Source organism: Diachasmimorpha longicaudata, chromosome 2 (genome assembly GCF_034640455.1).
Source record: "Diachasmimorpha longicaudata isolate KC_UGA_2023 chromosome 2, iyDiaLong2, whole genome shotgun sequence".
Lineage (NCBI taxonomy): Eukaryota > Metazoa > Arthropoda > Insecta > Hymenoptera > Braconidae > Diachasmimorpha > Diachasmimorpha longicaudata.
In genome coordinates, this window is record NC_087226.1 from 6,253,853 (window position 1) to 6,276,091 (window position 22,239).

General features: G+C 37.8%; 2 protein-coding genes across 9 annotated transcripts; one reads left to right on the forward strand and one right to left on the reverse strand.

Annotated features, from left to right (window-relative positions):
• Positions 1-13: 13 nt before the first annotated feature.
• Positions 14-19,655, forward strand: Tgo (tango). Of its 8 annotated transcripts, none has more exons than XM_064138684.1 (12): positions 14-250; positions 1,125-1,173; positions 9,502-9,582; positions 13,070-13,230; positions 15,685-16,005; positions 16,095-16,307; positions 16,575-16,757; positions 16,932-17,090; positions 17,340-17,490; positions 17,563-17,911; positions 18,016-18,157; positions 18,318-19,655. In XM_064138684.1, exons 1-12 carry the CDS (start codon positions 211-213, stop codon positions 18,533-18,535), a joined length of 2,067 nt encoding a protein of 688 aa, XP_063994754.1. In that variant the 5' UTR covers positions 14-210; the 3' UTR covers positions 18,536-19,655. The 8 variants fall into 8 exon arrangements, with proteins under 8 accessions (XP_063994754.1, XP_063994755.1, XP_063994756.1 ...); XM_064138685.1 differs by having other exon boundaries at positions 16,095-16,298; XM_064138686.1 differs by lacking the exon at positions 14-250 and adding an exon at positions 251-381.
• On the reverse strand, positions 19,644-22,209 carry LOC135172562 (U3 small nucleolar ribonucleoprotein protein MPP10). Its single transcript, XM_064138692.1, has 3 exons — positions 22,001-22,209; positions 20,197-21,668; positions 19,644-20,075 (listed from the first exon to the last, which is right to left on the reverse strand). The coding sequence occupies exons 1-3, from the start codon at positions 22,066-22,068 to the stop codon at positions 19,684-19,686; spliced, it is 1,932 nt and encodes a 643-aa protein (XP_063994762.1). The 5' UTR covers positions 22,069-22,209; the 3' UTR covers positions 19,644-19,683.
• Between the last annotated feature and the right edge of the window lie 30 nt (positions 22,210-22,239).

Sequence of the window (22,239 nt, forward strand, 5' to 3'; positions counted from 1 at the left end):
TGTTTTCTGTCGCCCTTACGCATGCCAGTAAAATAAAACCCCAGCAGGCAAAACTCCAAAATGGCGCCTTGTATCAGTGTAAACACCCAATTTTTGACATAATTGGAGCGTGTAATTAGTGGTCAATGTACTTTTCTATGTGTACATAGTGTGCGATTAAGATTGAATTTTATCAATAACCAGTGAGGTGGGGGAACCATATTAGCCTGGATGTATGCTATTGCAATGTCAATCGCCCATTCTATGACAGGTATGCTTTCGACACTCTGGTTCGATGTCCTGCATTCGCGGTGCACCTTTTGTATAATTATTTGACACTGACACTATTCTCCATTGATATCCAAAGCTATTTTCTTTTTGGTATCATCACACAGGGAAGAGGTTAGATTGAGTTTTATCAAATAGTTTTCATGGTTTTGGTTCATTGATTGACTGCCTCTGTACTGAGCTGATGCATTGTCTCATTCGTCTCAAATAAAGAGTTCCATTAAGGTAGATCAGAGTGGGGAAACGTGTGAATTACTCTGTCAAAAGACAGTGTCTCCAACCAAGGTCGGGGTGTAAAAAATAATTGAGAGTTGTGAGAATATTATGGGAAAAGTTTGTTGATTATAGGGTCAACGTGACCATTTCTGGACGGGGGTTAGTTTCCGGACGATTTCCACTTCTGTTGAATAGCCCTCAAATAAAAACAGGGAAATTGTACTGATTCTTATCATTTTTCTTTTGTATTTCTGGTATATAATTATGTGAAAATTTTTTTCCTCTTGTATTGATCGACACTTTATAAATGACAAATAATTTAGCCCGGATGTTGGTAAATTAGAGAAATCGGTTGCACTTAAGTATGGTTCAGTTTAATTATTAATAATGCTGTAGTGCAGTGTACAACTGATTAAGTCAGCTTCCCTATTCGTTTAATTTTCGGAGTATATGTGAAAATGGAAAGGCGAGAGGAAATTGAGAGTTGAACACTGTTGAAGATTTTGCTTGTGGTATTGAAGGAGTTTATACCAAACTATCCCTTCCACACTTTTTTGCCATGAAATTCGTACTATTATTATAATAATCATTTGCATTATGTATGGGCTACATTGTTGAGGTGTATGTTATTTATATTTCAGGGTCTGAACCGACAAAAATGGCCCAGAAAAGAGGTGCTAGCAGTATTGGGTGAGTTGTATAACTTTCATTATCACACGATTAACGTTTAACCGTTTAACGTTGTTCACAAGTATATAATTTTTTTTTCGCTTTCTAATTTTAAATTTTAGACGTGGTTAATCCTTTTTTATTCATAAACGTTCGAAATCCCCCATGATAGGCAACATTTCCCGTTAATTTTTGTCGTTCAGAAATCCATATGTTATGAGGAATGTGGAAATAGAAGGACTATGAAGAATTGCGATTCACACAAGTTCCTCTTCTGTCTTCTGGTCTTTGTATGCAGTCTAGCAATAGGTGTCGTAACTTACAGAATGAGAGAAACCTCACTCTGGAACTCCCCCACGATTTGAACAATTTATGTCGCTCCAAACTTTTACCTGTTGGGGGAAGGCCCCGTACTGTCTTTCTTTGGAAATCCTCACGGTTACGGACTATTGTCCACCTGTAAAACTATTCAGGGGAGATTCAGGCAACCTGACTTCTGAAAATGCATTGAAAAAATTGGTGTTGAAAGAACCATTGCAGGTACTGGTACTGAGTTCATAGTTTGGCTGAAGAAAACACCATTACACGAAGCATTGAAATCTCCACGAATATGACAATCTTCTCAATTAGATCCCTTCAAATTTTCCCCAATGGATTCAAAAGACAATACAATAGTCACATAAACATGTATTTACAATTAGCCCAAATTTTTTTGTTAGGTTTTTAACCGATTTCTGCTATTTTTTTGTAACTCGAAATATTATTTAGCTGAGTGAACATCTCAAACAATTGAAGACTTCACACAAATTGAAATGAAAACTCAGGAATGCTGAAGAGTATGAAAATACGAAGACGATCATACACCGATAGATGATCGGCTCGACGAAGTGGAAGAGGGAGAAGTGATAGTCCCCTCCTCTCCAACTGGACAGAACTGCCGCACATAATACAGCTATGGTGGAATCAGTCACTAGCGGGACGTGGGTGGTGACGAGTCGAAACATTCATTAAAAATTGCACTCCTTGTTTTTCCTCATTTACTTTCGTCAAACTTCCGCGTTCAATGAATTGAAGACCAACATACAGTGACTCGTTTATAATTTTCACATCAGAAATTGTTTTTTATTTCATTAAAAAACATTCACAAACACGAGAAGATCGTCGAACTCGGCTGTTTTTTTTTTGTCACTTGAATTGTGGATTTAATTGTGGTATACTTTTTAATTAACGTTACAATGTGGTGGTTTATTTTTCATTTAATTAATAGATAAAACAAATTCCGTCCATTCAGTGATTTTACATCTCTGCATTTCTCCATGCAAATAAAACTCATAATTCGCTGTAATGATAAGTGTGAATGTGGGTTATACTTAATGGTGTTGCAAGTGTTGGAGTGAAGTGCAACTGCAAAATGTTAAAAAAATGTTCTTCACTAGATTAAAGATAATATTTATAATAAAATAAGATAGATCGTGAATTAACGGGAGAAAGTGGTAGGAAAAAATTGTGCAAAGCCAAAAATCAAAGACGTGAAAGTGTTCACCATTGTAGTGAAGTCTCATCGTAATTGTTAGTTGAGACGGCCTTTCTTAAAAATGCAAAGACCCAATTTTGTCACTTAGGAAGGAGGAAGATTGAGACATTGGATACTGAAGTATTTTTGTGATTCTTCGGAGTGATAAATTAAGCATTCAAGATAGAGTATCCTGGCGGGAACGGTATGTACGGGGGTGGTACGGGTAGCACGGGTTACGGGGTTGGCTTGGGCCATGGGCCCGGTCCCTCACATTATGTACCCCCACCTCCGAGTCACGTTGCTTACCAATTGGGCGCGGCGCCCTCGCTGATCGGGGGACTACCGCCTGAAGCGAGTGGGCCACCACCCGGAAGTCAGCTACTGTCTTACGGTGCTAACTTATCGCCTCATCATGTACAGCAGCCGCAAAATGATTCGCCACAGTTGAAACGACCAAGGTAATGACAAGTAACGAAATGTTTAGCTGTTGAAAAAATTGCCATGGCTGGAGAAGAGAGAGAGGGGTGAAATTCAATTCGTGGACTGCGCAGAGAAAAAAGTATGATAAAAATGACAATAACAGATGGATATTCGTGTACGGAAGAAGGTTTTACAATACGTTCCGGTACATGGAGAGAAATGTCAGAAAAATTCTCCTGCTACCGCGGGAAAAGAGGTGGAAAGTGCTGGCCAGAAAAAACTTTTACTGAATTTGGAAATTTTATTCTGTTAAACCGGAATTTTTCCTCAAATTTTGGTGACGATTTCACCTATTTGGAATGTAAACGTTTACATGGAGCTGTCTGTATGACTTTGATAGTTCAGGTATCATGGGCTATTGTATTTAAGTCGTTTTGACTTGTCAACAAGATATAATTGATGTGGAATGAATAATACCGACATTTGAGAAGAAGGAATAGTTTAATTCTGTGGGTCGTTAACTCATTTAAAGGTTGGATTTATCATTTGAAATTTGATATTGCGATATAATAATTCCTCGAGATATGTGTCAACACTATTTTAATCGAAAATACCAAGGTCACGACGTTATTAGCTCAGATATAATTTCAATATTGGCAATCATTTAAAGTAAATTATTTCTTTACTCTGCCGAATTTACGATTGGCTCCCATTTCTCTTGAAGTAATGCGTCGTTTGATAATTCGAAACGTCACTATATTATCAGCAGAAAATATACATTGATATATCAATAACAAAGTGATATAAGTGCTGAAGAACTATCGCATGACAATTAAGTACATCCATTAGTATTTTTCGATTCTTGTCCCATTGTTGACAACGTGGAACTTTCTTGCCATTACGTTATTCAGTTACGAAAGTACAGATATTTGCCGATAATAAAGAAAAAACGTTGAACCTGTCATTCTTCAATCAATTCTCGTAATTAGAAATTCGAAATAAAACAATTTTTGACGTCAACTACGGAGAAGAAAGATTGACAAGCTTGGAATTCCGTTGTCATTGTCAGACCCGTCAATTTCTGGTTTGTCATCGTGAAGTTCATATGCTGAACTTCCTATGTAAGCTACGTGACCAACAGACCGACTTCGCTATCAACACTCATTAACTGATCAGTCGCACGTGCTGGTCATATTCACTATCAGTAGTTATTCATTCACACACTGCGAAATAAGTTGGAGGAAAATTACCGCACAAGTCAAGTAATCTTTGAACGAACTCAATTCTCATTACTTTTTCACTCTACATATGTTTACAAATAGGTCCAATATTTTTAATTAGGAATTTCTTTGACCAGTTATATGGATTTGGTCATATTTCAATTTTACATTAGCTTAAGGATAAAAAATACCCGCACCCGTCTGCATAATTTCTATGTACGGTAAAATAGATAGATGTTACCCTTGTCTAGGGGATGATCCTTCAACTTTTGACTCTGCACTGTATTTAGTTTTTGTGATCATAAATTACTCACTAAAAAAAATCTACGAAAAACACATTTTCGTTCTCACCTTCAATACCCTTTCGGGTTTTTATGGTTTGTTTCATCCCCACCTTCAGCCCCCCCGAACCGTTGTCTCGAAGGACATGGGAACTATCTAACTTGAGGTAAAGACCTGTCCAGGTACAGTCATCTCTGTCAAGACTATTCTGTTTGACAATGAAACCAAGATTTAGAGTGTCACAAATTTTGGCCCCCCAGGCCGAAATCGAATCCTGTTCCCACGCAAAGCACTCTCACATTTCCCATTTCCGAAAGGAAAGTCAATGGTTTGGGAATAGAACAACATCCAAAATGATAACGGACATGTTGCCAATGGTCGTCATTAAAACAGATTTTTTTTTGTTTTAAATTGAACGCACCTCATACTGCGTGTGACGATGTGTTTTGATATGTGTGATGCGTGTGGAGTACGTTGTCTACTTCCTGAACATTTTTTATTTCTCCTCCAGGTCAAAGCGGTATGCATCGGTTTATATACTGGCGAAAACCTCTATTGAAGATGGAGTAAAAATCTTATTCATATACGTTCTGTGTATAGGTTTGTGCTGCTGAGAAATGATCGGCATTGCGAGCGGTTGTTTACCGGATTGTTTCACCAGGATCGGCAACCAACGTGGAGCCATAACAATGACCAGCTGTTGGGTGGTCCCCCGAGATTATTCTTAGCTTAGTTGACGGCACTTTCCTTGTTTTATTTTTTTATCAATGAAAATTGGAAAATACATGGGAAATACCTCACTTCACTACAAGCACTTTATTCGGCTTCTAAATAGAGGAAATGTACCTGAACTGGGGGTATTCGGCATCAGGATCCAGCCTATGAAGGAAGTTGAATGAAGAATGAAACCTACTTGGTTCAAGTGTCTGTGATCTTGCCAACAAACACTTTTCCTCCGTTTGCATTCTCATCCCCTCTTCTGTGCTAAATAAAAAAACATGCAAATGTGCTGTTGGATGTTCATTGATAAGTCAGTATTAAAGTGGCGAATCAGGTGAAGTCGACTTCGACAATTGGAAGAGAATTGAAATTTTTTTGAATTTCCCTTCGATATTTGAAGGAAGAGAAATATTTAATAAAAATTACAGAACTCTGAGTTTGCTAACCGATTACCGAATCGTCTGGGAAAACTTTAGGTGACAGTATTGCAATTTTTACAGGCGATTCAGATAAAAATTACGGAATGTTCAGGGAAAATTGCGTGACAAGTCTGTATTAATTAATACAACCGCACGTCCCTCCCAAAATTAAAGGAGAGAGTGATTTTTCCTTAATAATTTTCTTCCCGTATTTTCCCGCGCACTACATACATAATTATCTTGACATAATTCTGTCACCCACGTGCTCGTGAAAGAAATTTTTCCATGAGAGAATATTGCTCTCAATTTCTCACTGAGATGAAATGTGATTTACAACCACGAGTCTGCAATAATATCCTGGCTAAACCGCTTGTTTACGCGTTTATCCTCCCTCAACTCGTGGTTTTATTCCGCACGTGATAAACGCATGAGAAAGAGAGGGAGGAAGGGAGTAGTAATCGGAGGATGGACAATTGGCGACAAATGTAAAACCCACTAGTTGTGGAATTTGTCACGTAGTGGAGATTTGCGGTCACTGGCAAATTCAAACGTATCACCTGACTAACGGTTCATTACTATTGCAAAATATTCAAGTTTTTGTAAATTATGAGTATGATTTCTTTCATTTTTCCACGGCTACAACTAATGCACATTTTTTTTTTATTTTATCGAAATGCATCTGGGTTAATGGTAGTCTTCGGAAGTATGAGTGAAACTTTTTCTGCAACACTTCCTACCACTTCATCTTCACCCAATTAACTTCCCATATTCATGGTTCGCTACTGTACACGACGTAAGAAATTATAACTAGAATATTACTGTGAAGTATACGAGTAAAATTTACTATTTACTACTGTCCGGGGCTTCTTCAATAACACAATTGATTTTGTAAAATGTCCTGAGTGAATGTATTCAATCACAATTGGCAAACATCGATTCCGGATACGGCTTCATTAACATCAAGGGTAAAAATTGCAAGATTTCAATAATAAATTAAACCTGGTACGTCTCGGTCTGCATACAGAAGTGGAGCTGGCATGTGGGCTAGACAAAGTTTTACAGCTTTGATGGTTGGATGCAAAGTTATCAAGCCTTGATTATTTAGGCGGAGTGGAAGTGAAAATTTACGACATAGTCTTACAGTAGCATGACCATTGACCAATGAAACGCCAGGAGATTGGATAAGAAGCATGGACCGCCCCCCGTGCGGGCACACGGACCTGTGTAACGGACCCAGAACCGTCCAATGGCAGAGGATATCCTCTTAATATGCAAGACCTCCACCGTCTGCTTGACAATAAAAAAAAGACAATCGACTTAACGGCAAGAGCGTTAGATTCCAAATGAAATCATTGATGGCTGAATTAATACCAGAGATGGTCTTGAGCTAGCAGGGCGTCAGGTGGCAGGAACTTCTGGAACAAGTGCTAGTTGGGGGTCAACTCGTGAGGAACTCCAGGAATTTTGTTGATTTTATTTTTTCGGCGCTTGAGAGGGAGAAAAAAATGAGATAAAGAGCAGAGGACAGGAGCTACTGAAACGTCGCCTTTTTTCGCGGAGGTCCTTGTTGGATCCTAGATCTCCCACTGAGATCATGCAGTTGTCGTCTCCATTCCCCTTGCCCCCTCTTACCTTCCTAAAAACTGAATTCATGCCAGCCAGAATGAACAAGTTAGACGGGAAAATATACATCGGGTCAAAAATGCCACTTTAACCGTTGGCCCCGACAACATATATAAGGCATTCGATGCAAATGTTCCAGTAAGAAAAATGCAGAACAGTGACCCGGAAGCTAGTTCCTTTGGATTTATCTTGGAGTTGAGAATATTGAAAAATATTTACTCTTCATGTTCATGAATATCGCTATATGTAGCACAATATTTTCTGGAATTTCCTCTGTATGGCAACAGGTAGATGCAGGAAATCTCACCTGTTATCACACTCATTGCTATGCAATGGAATTATCGAGCACTTTCATCCAACAACTTGTTTCTCAATCAAATAATTTTATAATTGTACGGATATAATCAACGGGAAGAAGCATTTTGATATTTTTACTGACGAGAAAGTATATGACAGTGATCAACATTGAAAATTAAGAAAATACGGATGAAAATCCCTCGAAGTTTTGAATGTATTGAAAATTGAATTGTATATAATATTTAATTTTCCATGATTTCACAAAATTCACAAAATTTCACAAAATTTTTGAAAATGAATAAGGATTTTTCAAGAATTTTCTGTCAGTAAAATATCTCTACATACCTTTCACATACTAATTTATAAATATTGTATCTCAATGGATTTCAAGTATGACAGACTCGTAGAGCCTTTATAAATTCTCTGTTGACTTTTAGACACCGAAACTATAAAATTAATGTCTTTTTATGGCCTGCACGTCTACAACATCCTCAAAAGACATTCCTCGTATCTCGAAAATTGTCACATATTCTACTCGTTGTTACCGAGATCCGTTACAGAAGTATAATGCCTCTGGCGGATCATTATGTACTCCATAAATCGAGGCACTATACGGACAACAGTAGAGTAACAGGGATGAAGAGGAAAAAGAAAATAAAACAAGAGGAAACGTAAGAATAAAAAATTGTGTAAAGTAAGAGGAAGAAAAAAAAATGGAAAGAATAACAGGATAGGACTATTCGTCGTGGGAATAAGGATGGAGTGGTGAACGATTGAGAGAGAGGTACCAAGGAGGTAAGAATGGTATCTTCACTGAGTCTGTGAGGGCCTCGATGAGTGCATCCACGTACATATACATAGAGAGAAAGACTTACCCGGATGCAACCTTACCACCCTCACAATGCTTGTCCAGTGGTGGGAGAGGAGGGTCATGGGTGTACCCCAGCTGAGGCCAAAGGGATAAACAAGGATGGCATCAGTTAGGATATACTTTGTACTGTACCTCTTCTTCAGGGTCAGCACCGTGCATCAAAATGGTTTTTTTTCCTCCCTCATTTTTTTACAAATACTTTTTGCTGCCTCAATTTCATCCGGATTTTCACTGTCAGAGTGAAAGATAACTATTGATTCACTTGGAATTTTTCTGCTCACAATTATTCTGTGGTTTTGCTTTGGAATATTTGGACGGATAACGCCGAAACATATTGTGTTTTCAGGATTTTTGGATGTAAAATTACGGGAAGTAATTGATGAGGAAATTTTGGTTGAAAGCAGGATGTTGCTCTTGGGTTTTTTTATATAAAACAAATGTCTGAATTTCACACATTTTTATTGAGACCGAAACAACGAAATTCTCAAATTATTTGTGTCAACGAATGTTAATAATGCTAATTATAATAATCCTTATCTAGAAAACGTGCGAATTTAAACCAGAAATTACAATTAATTTTATTGAGAACTTGAGCGATTCAGTGAGCAACATATCAGCCACTTTAATGAGACAAACGCTGATGGATTTAGTATCGACAGTTCTCCTCACCATAATCCTTTTTCATTCTCATCGATTAAAATGGAAGCGTGGAGAGACCGATGAATGTAGCGCCATACTTGGATAAGAGGAAGTCGTAATTTACGTGTACAGATGACGCAATTTATTAGTGGTTGTTGATCAATCACTACGTGGACAAAAAATTAATCTGAAAGAAATGAATTAGCTTTAACACTTTGGAAAAACCAAATTCTATTGCAGTCTTTTTTTTATTTATTATAATCATAGGACTTAGTCATTTTTTCATCGGCTATCTTTATTACAGCAGATAATTTTAGAGTCGATCAATTCGTCACGTTTCAGATCCGACGAGGACGACCCCAGTGGAGTGAAGTACCGAAGAATCGAGGACGACAATTTGCAGGACAAGGAGAGATTCGCCAGGTTAGTGTCGGATATAAGTAACCAGGTGGGTTGTGCATTCTCGTTGTTGGCAGTATGAAATAATTGAAAAAAATCCTGAGTTAATTTAGGTTGACAAGCGCAGTCCTATCTTGATTATCCTTCTTATCAGATAGAGAAAATTATTTGGTGATTTTCAATGACTATTTATAATTTCACGAACGGTAGTGGAATGTCCAGAGTTCAGACCAGCAAGAGTCATCCAATATCAATGATCAAATGATCAAGGTTCAGTAATATTGGACTTTCATCGTTATTTTTTTAATCTCCTTTAATTCCTGGAGTAAACTTCCACTATTTTTTATATTTGAAGGGTCCACGAGGTTTACGAACAATTAATCCTTATTTCCTATAATTATTAGTTTTTAGATTTAGATATAGATAATTAATTGTCAATGCATGAATAATCTTAAACTTCCCTTCAGGTCAGAGATCAGAAGTTATTGGAGAATGGGATGCTTTCCACCATTTCTGATTTATATAAATATTAACAACTGCATTTGCAGATAAGTTAAACACCGGTGTCGTATATATTCATGAATGTGGTTTTTTTAAAGTCGTTCGCGATTTCGCATTAGTCACGAGTGCTTTGGTTAACCATACATGTATGCTTTTACTATATCGAGACTTGGTACCTAGGCGGTAAGGAAGGCGGGAAGTGTATACATAGTTTTGTATATGTGTATGCACCGATGGATGTTCTTTCTTTTATCTCTCTCGTTTTCACTCTCCTTAACCCTTCTTTCTACTTGAACAGCACTCGATGGCGATAGCGGCAATGGTGCAAGCCCTCGGCGTCTCTCAACTACGCCGTGGGAACACCGAGATACACCCGCACTGTTCAAGACCAACCAGCTTCACTCCCCATTTCTCCCTATCGAGTCATTCGTTGGTCAATCAGATGAGAAATTGAGAGTTGATGATTTCAGTTGCTGAATCAGGATGATTTCATCTCCAACACAGGATAATTATTCGGTTTTCCAATTAAATCTTGTTATATATTCAGAATTTATTGAAGTACTGTCAATCATCAAATTTGTCAATTAAAGTGAGGGAGAAAAAATGGCAAAAATCATGAATATTAAGCTGCATGATGTGGTGTGTATTTGGTTTCGTTGATCCGTCGCTGCATCAAAGGTGTCTAGATCAACTAGACCCAAGGAAAACCCTTAAAAATTCAATAGACACACAAAGTGATCATACACTTTATGTGGAATTGCAAGTGATCATACATTTTATGTGTGTCTATTGAATTTTTAAGGGTTTTCCTTGGATCTAGTTGACTAAAAAACTTTTCTCTGAAGCATTTCTAAGATTCTAAGAGATGCACTGGAAGATGGGGAGAAGCGAATCAATTAGGTCATATTGATTTTCATATAGCTTTTGCAATTATTTTTCTATCAGTAAAAAGATCGGAATAAAGTGATAATTTGCCTAAATTTTAAACACAAACTGCGATGTCTTCGTCAGAAATTCCGAAAAAAATCTATTTTATTCATCCTCTTTTTAATGTCTGAAGAATAATATACAATTTTTAGAAAAAGGTTGGAATCGTGAAACCATAACTTATTGCACTGTCGTATATGCTAATAATTCACCAATTTTTGAGTTCTAGAGAGTAGGAAATTGGAAAACACAAGGCAATAACGTCGGCGATCTGTAATGTCGCGCGCAACACCCATCACTTTTAAGTTAATAACGCCATTATATTCCTCTGCCCCTTTTCCCCTTGAGCCGCAAGTCGTCTAGCAATGTTTCTTCATTTCTTCAGCTATGTTCCACTGAAAACTTCCATCACTTGAATTTCTGCTGCTCTATCGCGTGCCACTAACGTTAATATAAACTCTGGTATGAGATTTTTTTTCTATTTTTCTCAAGAATATATTTTTCTTCTTCATGTTTCTTTGGTCTGTACTATTATAAAGGTCCTGGGACAGAATATTGCTCGGGGGGAGATTAGCTCAGTCTCCTCTGGAAGTATTTGTTTCCCTCTCCTTTCATCGCATTCCCGTGGTTAACCGAGAGGCTAAATGCAACAAGTAGATCTCGGCGAGTTTGTCTCTCGTATTGTTACTATTGCTGGAAAATTGTTCTGAATTTCGGTGATTATTGGTGATGAAACAATGGTCTGTCGATTGGAGATTATTTACAGTCGGATCTAGTCGATTGGCAATGGAGAATCGACCATAAGCATCCGGTAAAACCTTGCGAGACTGTCTGGCCTATGACCCTCGTGAAAGAGTTCTCCTACTTTTCTCTTATATATGTATGTGCGAGCACTTTATATACTTGCACTCCATTTGACCTGTTTTGAGTGTCCATCTAATGCAGAAACCGTTATTTACCCCCCGGCAATTTTCCGCCTTAGATGTAAAGTCGAAAATATATTTTTACGTCACTTTTCACTGAATTTATTTCAATTTTTAGCGATAATAAGGCCCCTTTCCACCTTCTAATGCTGCTAAAAGCAATTAGTTTTGTCAAACGAATTTCTTTCGCATCGGCTATTACTCTACTATTTCTGCAGAACTAATAGTAAATTATAAATTAATTGAGCATTTTGTAAGACATATTAAAATGAGCAAAGTTTTTCAAAAAAAAATCAGGATTGGAGCAAAATGACATCGAGGTGAAGGAATTCAACTCAGCATTCAATTTAACTTTTATTGGTTTGAGTCCTCTGCTATGTGGAATAACTCTCGAATTAAAATTGATGGTTTTCTTCTCACCATCTAGTCCTTTAGTTGCACTCAACTGGTTTCTCCTTAACAATCAGCTGTCCGCACTTGTTCGCTGCTTTGAGGTCCATTTACAGCTTTTAGATCCTACTAATTTCGAAGAAAAATAAATTTTCAGCTGGCATTTTTTGTTCCCCCAGTTCTCGGTCTGTTTTTTGCGTGTACCTCATCATCTATTTACTGCCCCCGCCCTCACCACTTTTTGTATGAATTTCCTGAGTTATCATAAATTAAACACTATTAAATTTACGATAACACCTTACTCATTATGTACTTTACAACATTACCAACGATGAACCAAGAACTTAAAATATTGCGTGGCCCCAACCCCATTTCTTCCATCTGTGCCCCCTTGCATGACACGTAATAAGGGGGTGTAAAGGGAGAGAAAAGCCGAAGAGTACTGCTATTTCATGGCAACATGAGCGATAAAGACAGAATTACCGTTCTGGTTCTCGTTATGGGAGTCTTGAGGTAGCATAGGGGTCAAGTAAATGGACTGCATCATGAGAGGATAATCATACTGGCAATGGCGATGTGTGTTTTTTTTTGTAGAAATGATAATCACACCAAATCCTCTTGAAGTCCATTCAACTCTTCTATTGTATACTTAATTTAATTGCTCATTGCATGCTGATTGAATTCGACGGAAAGTTATTATTTACGGAAATCAGTGAATTAGCCTGAATAATAAACAACTCTTGTTCTTTATTTCTGTTGATTATAAACAGCCGCGAGAATCACTGTGAAATTGAACGTCGAAGGCGAAACAAGATGACCGCATATATCACTGAACTTTCGGATATGGTACCAACATGCTCGACTCTCGCCAGGAAGCCTGATAAATTGACAATACTCAGAATGGCTGTTGCCCACATGAAAGCGCTAAGAGGTAAGACAATGAAAAATAATGAAAAAAAAAACATTAAAATGGTATTCGATTTGACCGACGTTGAGTTTTTTTCTCCTCATTAATCTTCGGAGGCTTAACGTTTTTGTTTGTAATCTAGAGCAGTGATAAGTTATCCGTTATGGGTTTTGAGATTTGTCACGTCCATGTTCGAGTGTTGATAATGCACTACAAATTGAGTAATTTAATCATTATCGATGTTATTACTTCTCCTGCTTCAGTAGAGTACTTTTAATTAATCTTTTCACGCTAATCGACACGTTTTGTTCAATCGGGAAGAATTCTGTTCATCACTTTATTGCCTGTATTTCTGGGACGAATTGCCTATTGAAAAGTTTGGTCCCTAATTTGATTGATGTGTTGACATACTTTCTTTAATGTACTCCAGTAATTTGTTAATGAATGTCAACGATCTTAAGTCATTCAGATCTCTGTCATTTTAGTAGTCAATTAAATTCTTCATAAACAAATCTGTTGGGCACAACATTCCTCTGATTGAATTATTCTATTTTCTAACATGCTGGAACATTCCAAACAATAAAGTTGCAGTTTTTCCTCTCCGTCACACTAAACACACCTTAATAATACCATGACCGTCATTTCTAACACAACTATTATTAAACCAGAACCTCCATACAATTATCGTCCATGTCTACAATCAATTTTCACTCACTTCTGTGAGTCATTTATCAGAGTCATCAATTGCCAGAATGGTATATATTTTCAGTTCAAAATAATTAGTTTATTAAAGATGCAAAAATTCCAGGATATTTTCCAATGATTTCACCCCACAGGGGATGACAGGAAGATCACTGAGGACTTTTTCACGATAGTTTTATAAACAATGGGCAAGATCATTGATAGATCCTGCTAAAACTGTTACCTTCGAAAGCATTCTCCGAGTAATTTGTTCATACTTGCTCAACCTTCCAGCATCTTTCATATAAATTATACACCGGGGTATGAAGATTGTATCGAATTCAGGGAACGATATAGGCTTCCGGTGTGATGAGATGGGGTGACAAGTTAGTTTCTTCTCGTTCATCGTAAAAACTTGTCGCGTTACCATGCTCAGACAAATGAAAGATAAAATAAGTAAGGGAGCCTCTGTTAAAATTGTTTGAAATATCCCAGTCGTTTGTATAGGAAAGAAAGAGAGAGAGAGAGAGAAAGAGATAACGGAGATAGCTGCGCGTATCGTTTGGTGCTTCGCATTGTTTATAGCCACCTTCTTTTTATTTTTTCTTCCTTTCCCTCCGACCCACTGTAGTGGCCACTGAATACAAATTGACCTAAGGTAAGAGGACCTTTACCTGTTACATTCATCGAGACGAATTCCCAGTGACTTCGGGCTTGACGATTGCAAGCAGAAAGGCAAAAAGTATATGTAAGAGAGATATACGTATTCATTCGATGTTACAACATTCCAGAATAGGAGTTAGTGTCATTTAATTTGTATTCAAATAATACTTTTTGTAATACTTCTATCAGCTTGATAGTTTTTTCGGAATGTCAGACCCCGTCAGATCCCGTTTCTTTCAGTTCTTTTGTTCGAAAAAAAATCCAGTAGTGTAGATGAATTAGCTTTGATAATGTTGGACTATATAGCAGTTCAATAATAATTTAATAATAATAATTTAAATGTAAAAAAAATTATGGTGTTACCAGTGCGTAAAAATCCACATTGTCGCACGTACATGTGACATACATAATTTTTTGTAGATTGGTTTTTTATGCTGTTAAATTTGACATTTGGTCAAAATTTTAATGCGTTGCATGTTTTTTTAAATTTGTTTTATTCACATGTCTTTACGGGCTAGAAAATTTTAAAATGCATTGATTGAGACAATTTTTGAATCACTTAAGATCCTTGGAACTCCGTAGGAACATGTAGGAATCTCGTTACCTGAATCACAAATGATAATTGAATTCGGCAATTTTCAATAGCTGAGTAACAATGCTCTTTTGAAACGCCCGATAAAATTTTTCACTGACGGACTGTTTCGATGTGAGTTTGGTCGGGCAGTTGAAAAGGACCTAGAAAATCCGAAGAAGGGAAAGGGATGCTAGGTGGAAAATAATGGTAACGAAGGTCACGATCGGGGACCGTCCATAGATCTTGTTTGGAAGTCGTTAAAGTTCCTCTTCCCGGAATTTCTCGTATATCGAAACGTAGATCGAATCGAGAGAGAGAGAGAGAAAGAGAGAATGGAGAAAGAGGAAGAGCCACAGGCGGGTTCTACCCCAGGGATCCTGTCCCGCTTTGCAATTCCGATCTTGCACTTCGATAGTTCCATAGGCATATCCAATACTTGTTGGCAGTGCGCCACAATTTTTGGTGCTGGGAACAAAAGATTATACAAAATATCCGAGTGAATTTTTTTCAAATCCTTCGTTTAACTGTACTTTAATTTAATCCCTTGCAATTGTGTTTAGGTACTGGAAATACCAGCGCCGACGGTACTTACAAACCATCATTCCTCACGGATCAAGAGCTAAAGCATCTGATTCTGGAAGCTGCTGATGGTTTTCTATTTGTGGTAAGCTGTGACACTGGGAGAATCATTTATGTTTCGGATTCAGTGGCGCCGGTGCTCAATTACCAACAGAGTGATTGGTATGGCACGAGTTTGTACAATCAAGTTCATCCTGATGATACGGAAAAAGTACGAGAGCAACTGAGTGCCTCTGAACCGCAGCATGCTGGACGAGTTCTTGATCTTAAGACGGGAACAGTAAAGAAGGAAGGGCATCAATGTAAGTCACTTTTTAAAATCATCCACTAGAGTTTCGAGAGTTACTTTAATGAAAGAAACGAAAAATTAATTTTTATTAAATCACCCCAGCTTCTGTGCGGCTGAGTATGGGCTCGAGACGAGGCTTCATATGCCGCATGAAGGTCGGTAACCTGCAGACAACCGGTGATATGGCAGCGGCACAGGGTCTCCATCGTATGAAGCAGAGAAATTCACTAGGACCACCAGCACGAGATGGACAGAGTTACGCGGTTGTTCATTGCACGGGGTACATCAAAAATTGGCCCCCCACCGGTGAGTTTGGTACGGATCTCACGGACTTTATTCCATTGTTCCTATCGGCATATGCGTAGCTAGTTATTTCCATTTGATTTTAATTTCGATCTATTAAGCTTCTGTAAGAAATATACATACATCAATCACGCTCTCCTGTACTTCACATGATTAATTTTTCATTGCTTTCATTGAACATTTGATGAAGAGTTTAGTAACGATAATTCGACGATGAAGAAAAATGAAATAGGGTGAGAGGGAACGATGGACTAACCTCAGTGATTTTATCGTGCATAGGTGATTTTGTTCCCCCGTGTGTACCAGGTGTGGGTTTAGGTGACAGAAATGCTGTACAACCTGGCCCGGATGGCATTGTCTCTGAGGAGGCGGCTAACCATTGCTGTCTAGTTGCTATTGGCCGTCTTCAGGTCACCAGTACACCTAACACCAATGATTTGACTGGCTCCAATAGCAATAATGGTAATTACGGTTATAATTAATTTTCCATAGAACATATTTCGATATATTGAATAAATTTCGCAATAAAAGGATAGTATTTTTTATTTATTTTATCCTGGAGCTATAGCTCTCTCGCGAATGTGATTTTTGCATTCAGTGACATTCGATATTTACTCGTCTTATTTTTCTCTACAGAATTCATCTCACGTCACTCTGCAGAAGGCAAATTTACATTCGTCGATCAGAGGGTCAGTGGAATATTGGGATACTCGCCGTCCGAGCTCCTTGGCCATCAGTGCTACGAGTTTATCCATGAACAAGAATTACCTTTCATGCGAGAAAATTTTGATCAAGGTAAATTTTCCGAAATTTCGAGTTGAATGTTCCATTCTGGTTTGAATTTACTCGAAAATTTGTAAAGATCTCGTGCTTTTATTATGGAGGTACCTCCCATAATACTCAAGTCACTGTTCTGAGATCTCATCTCAGAATAATTCAGGGTAGGAAAAGGTTAATTTAATGACCCATACTCACCGAAATAGTTAAACAAATAACATGTAGCAATGGCATTCGACTCAATTAACTTCTCTCATGATTTTGCAGTTTTAAAATTGAAAGGACAAATAGTATCGTTGTCATATCGTTTTCGTGCTAAAAATCGTGACTGGGTGTGGCTGAGAACGTCAGCGTTTGCCTTTTTAAATCCCTGCTCGCAAGAAGTTGAGTACATTGTGTGTACGAATACAGTTGGAAAGTAAGTTTCAATGATATCTGAGTAGTTTCTACAAGAATATATACCTTAAAAACTAATTATACAATATTTCAGATCGATTCATCCTAGTGGTGAGGCACAAATTGAGAATGACACATTGCAGACATACGGACAGCACAGTCTTGATTACTCGCTTCAGAGACAACAGTCGAGGGAATCAATGTATCCCGCTCATCACATGATGCAACATCCAGCTGCGGTAGCTGCGCCGGGACCCCAGCAACAACAAGCACGACCAGCTAGCACCCAAAATGCCTATCAAGGGTATGAAGCCACGCAATCACCAATTGCATATGGATCACCGAGTCAACAGACAGCGCCTAATACAGTTTTAAATAGAATGCAAAAACCAGCTAATACGTCTCCTACACCTGTTCAACAGGGTTGGGCTATTGGTCGTCAGGTAAATTGTTCGGTCTCATGACACTTGACATTCAACCGGAGTTTTTATTCAATAAATGATTATTTCTCCAGCTCACTGCTTATCGTTTTCGACCTATGTTTCAGCAACCTGTGACTGAAGGATATCAGTATAGTCAACTGAGTCCCTCAAGATCCCCCAGTGGGCCCACATATACTCAATTGAGCAGCGGTGCTAGGACCGCACCGACACAGTATCACTCAGTGACAACAGTGCCTAACAATCCAGGTGAAAATTATTTTTTAAAAATTCTACAGTTGACTATATAAATAGCAACAGACAAAAGAAAAAATCATGCATAATTCGTGAATTTCTCCACATAATGTAGCACATGACTGTATAAGAAACTGTAACCTACATATCGAAATACAAGATTATTTGATTATAGGTATGTGGACCTGGCAGGGCCAACAACACCAGGGCCAACAGCAGGACGGTGGACAATCAAATGCACAGGTGACCGGTCAACCGCAGGCCACACACGGACCGCAAGGTGGGCCCGGTACTCAACCCCAAGAATTCAATGAAATGTTGCAGATGTTACAGGACCAGGGTGGCCCACCTGGATTTGGTGAACTTGATATGTTTGGTACTAATTTTGAGTAGCGGTAAAAAAATAACTGACAATGGACAAACCAACAGAGAGAAAAAGAAAGAAAAAAAGTAATACAAAAAAATTGTGAATACTCTGGCGGGTACGCACAGGATAATCAGTAGTGAAAATGTCTACTTTCGTCCGTGCAAGAATCATACCCTAGAGAGCACTTGTCCTGCAACTGGTACACTACAAGGTTTTTAATTAGGTTTTAATACTTCTGTACAGAAGTGTTGAATAAGTTTCCAACGGGGTTAGTATTTTTTTTTAATCAGAATAAAAATTAGGAGGCTTTTATGGCCAAAGCTGCGCACACAAGGAGTCCCATTTTTTAAATTGATTGATCTGAAATCAATAAAAGAGTTATGATGCTAACTAATCATTGCATTTCAGTTGAAAAAGTAAATTTTTAATCCCATGTCATAATTTTTTAAAGAGATTTCGTGTTAGAAAACCATAACTAGAATCAAAAAAACATTTCTTTTTGAGTAGTTGAAAGAATTGAATTGTGTTTTTTTAGAAGAAAAAATTTCTAGGTCTCTGTGTTTCAACGTTAATTCTACGACGCATCCTAATTTTATCATACGCTCATCATTAGCCAGTGTACAACTAGTATAATTATTTTTCATTTAGTTCATTTATTATAATCATAACAGTGCAATCATAAAGAGGAACAAATGAGAATCATGAACAAAAGTATTGTTCAAAAGTTGATAATGTACAAAATTACGCAAACACACTTTGCTTCTCTGTGCGACACCATTTTTAGGTATCATTAAGACAAAACTATTATGCTGAAAAAAGCAAATTTAAAAAAAAAACAAATCATTATAGATAGCGTTATCGCCTACGATTGTACGTATAAGTGAACCACGCGTGATTCGTTGCATTTGTACATGTTTTAGTGACTTTTTTGGGAATGAAATGATAACAAAATGTCAACTAGCATATCATGATAAAAGAAAATCAAATGTATTGGAATGAGAAAAAAAACGAATTTTTCACCAATGTACGGGTTATGAATATGAGTTGTAGATTTTTTTTAAACCAATCTTGTTATACTTTTTGTCAAATACCTCTTCCATCATCTTCGAGAAAATATGAAAAAAAGGGCCATGATTTCTTTAATAATTTTTAATTCTCATTCATGTATAAAAATTTATAATTTTAGCTTAATAGCAGAATGTGTAGTTTTTTCTTTCTTCTTCGTTGGTTTACTAGTTTTCGATTTGATATGACTCGAAACTTCATCTTGCAATTGCGTGAAGAATGCTGTAGAAGATTTTGGAACTCTTTGAGAAGCTTCGTTGATCATTGAAATATTCCTGTCCTTCGTTAATTTCTTCAGAGCGGAGTCCTGGGCAATCTTTGACGATTTTTTACCCTTGAACAATTTATTTTTCTTCGTCTCAAGAAGATCCCCCAATGTTGATTTTTTCTTCTCAATAGCCTTTTGCTTCTCGTGCTGAGCTATCTTCTTCTTTCTTCTTGCTCTCTTCATATCCGTTTTGCTTCTCTCTGATTTTCCAATTATGTCGCCTCGTGCGTTGTCTGTTAAGCAAAAAGTCAAGCCCGTAAATATGAGATCAATGTGTAAATCTTTAAATATTACTGAAAATAACAAAGGGAAACAGTAAATTTCTCAAAGAAGAAAGAAAAGTGGAAAACATACCTTTAACTTCCTCAGGAGCCAACAACGCAGCATCGCTCATTGCAACTGGTGCCACCTCCTCCATATTAATTGCTGGAATATTACTAATGATCTTAATTTCCGGCTGAGCTGCTTTCGGTGTATAATGAAAGTTTGACAAAGCATCGAGTTTTGTAAACAATGAATGCATTAACTGCCTGATTTCCTTATGCTCTTTAGGCTCCTCTTCCTCCTTCTCTTCGACCTTGCCACTGGCCGCCTCTTTCTGCTTCAAATATGCATCCTCGTAAATCTGAGCTAAACTTTTCTGACTCTTCTCCTGATCCATAACTAATTTTTTCTTATATTCCAACGGCGTTTCCACGGGTTTGAATTTCTTCTCAACATCGTCCCAAGCCTTATCTTTAATTCTCTGCTTGATTATGTCCTCCAACTTCAGTGACGTCTGCTCAGTTATGACCGGAGCTGGACGAGCGGTAATGTCAAATTCAACGAACTCCTCTAACAGGGAATTTTGAGGACGATTCGGTCCAGTAATTTCTCCCCTTAATTGCCAAGGTTTTTCCGTCAGCGCCTGATCTTCTAATTCCTTTATACGTTTCTGCAATCTCTCCTGTCGCGCCTCCAACGTTGATGTTGGCCCTTCATCATCTCCCTTTGCCGGTTCAACACTATCTGACTCATCAGAGTCATTCGATAAATTAAACTTCACCCTTTTCTCCCCGGATTTGTCTCCCTTTTCAAGGGCTTTACGTTTCAGAGGCGCTTGATCCTCATCATTCTGCTCATTTTCGAGATCTGAATGACCAAGTGATTCGTTAGTGTCATCATGAGTGGGTTCATGCTCATTATCGCTCTCTGGACTGTCGAAAAAACCTGCATACTTCACCATTTTGGCCTCATCGTCGTCATCATCTTCCATTTCTGAATCATCGTTGAATAAATCCACAGGTTCATCCTCACATTCATCAGATTCATCGGAATTCGGATTGACTTTGGATATTTTTTTCTCCTCTTTCGTCAGGTATTCATCCAGCTCTTCTAGCTTAAAGAATTTATCGTCAACAATCGATGGTTTCTTCGACACCTTTCTGACGGTCTTGGGTTTGTTCAAGTTACCGTCCACGTCGATATCCAAATCCATATCATCGCTGTCCGATCCGTTTTGTTCAAGTCTTTCTTCCGCTTCCTCTTCATCTTCAGCATCCTCATCTGAATGTATATTTTCTGTAGTCGATGTTTCTTCCGGCTTGGATAAACTGACAGGCAATGTCAATTGATTGGCCCCTGCTAGGACTCGAGAGACTCCAGTGAGAAAATGGGCCAACTCTGCGTCGTTTTGGATTTCCAATTGTTGCCAAATTTGTTCATCATCGAAGTCCTGAATAACGAGCTCAGGAAGAGCTGCTGTTTTACGGTTGGCCTCATTTTTTGTGAAGTCGTACAGAAGTTTTGTAGATTGTTGAAATTGTAGAGCTACGTTGTTTTGTACACTATAAGTAAAGTTAATTATTAGAAATTTTTACAATTAGAAACAACTACAATTTTTGCGAATGTGGACGATCGATTTATTGAGGGATTTCTGTCTATTAACAACAGGAATTGATCCCATTCTGAGAATGACTGAACAACGGATTGAGGAGTGATCAACCTTTCGGCAGAAGAAACAAATAACCAAACACTCACATTACCATGGAAAGTGTGATAATTTATGTAAAAAAACAATATATTCATGAAATTAAGTTGGCAAATATCCACTAAGTAGTATGAAAGACAGGTTAGGGAGCACTATTTTGAGTATGACTGATCGATATCTGCTATTCACCTTAAATAATTTTCAGCTTTCTTCGTGTTGCTTCCGACTACCTGAATCACATTTTCCAAAGTATTCATATTCGCTTTGTAACTCCTTACAAATTAACAAATTGTTTTCACAACTTTCATTCAGGTTAGACCACATGTACACACTCGTGTTATTGAGACTTTCGGAAACAAACCGCGCCTGGAACACAATCTAGGGATGTCTATAACCGACTGTCATGGCATTACCGGCAGGTAACGTAG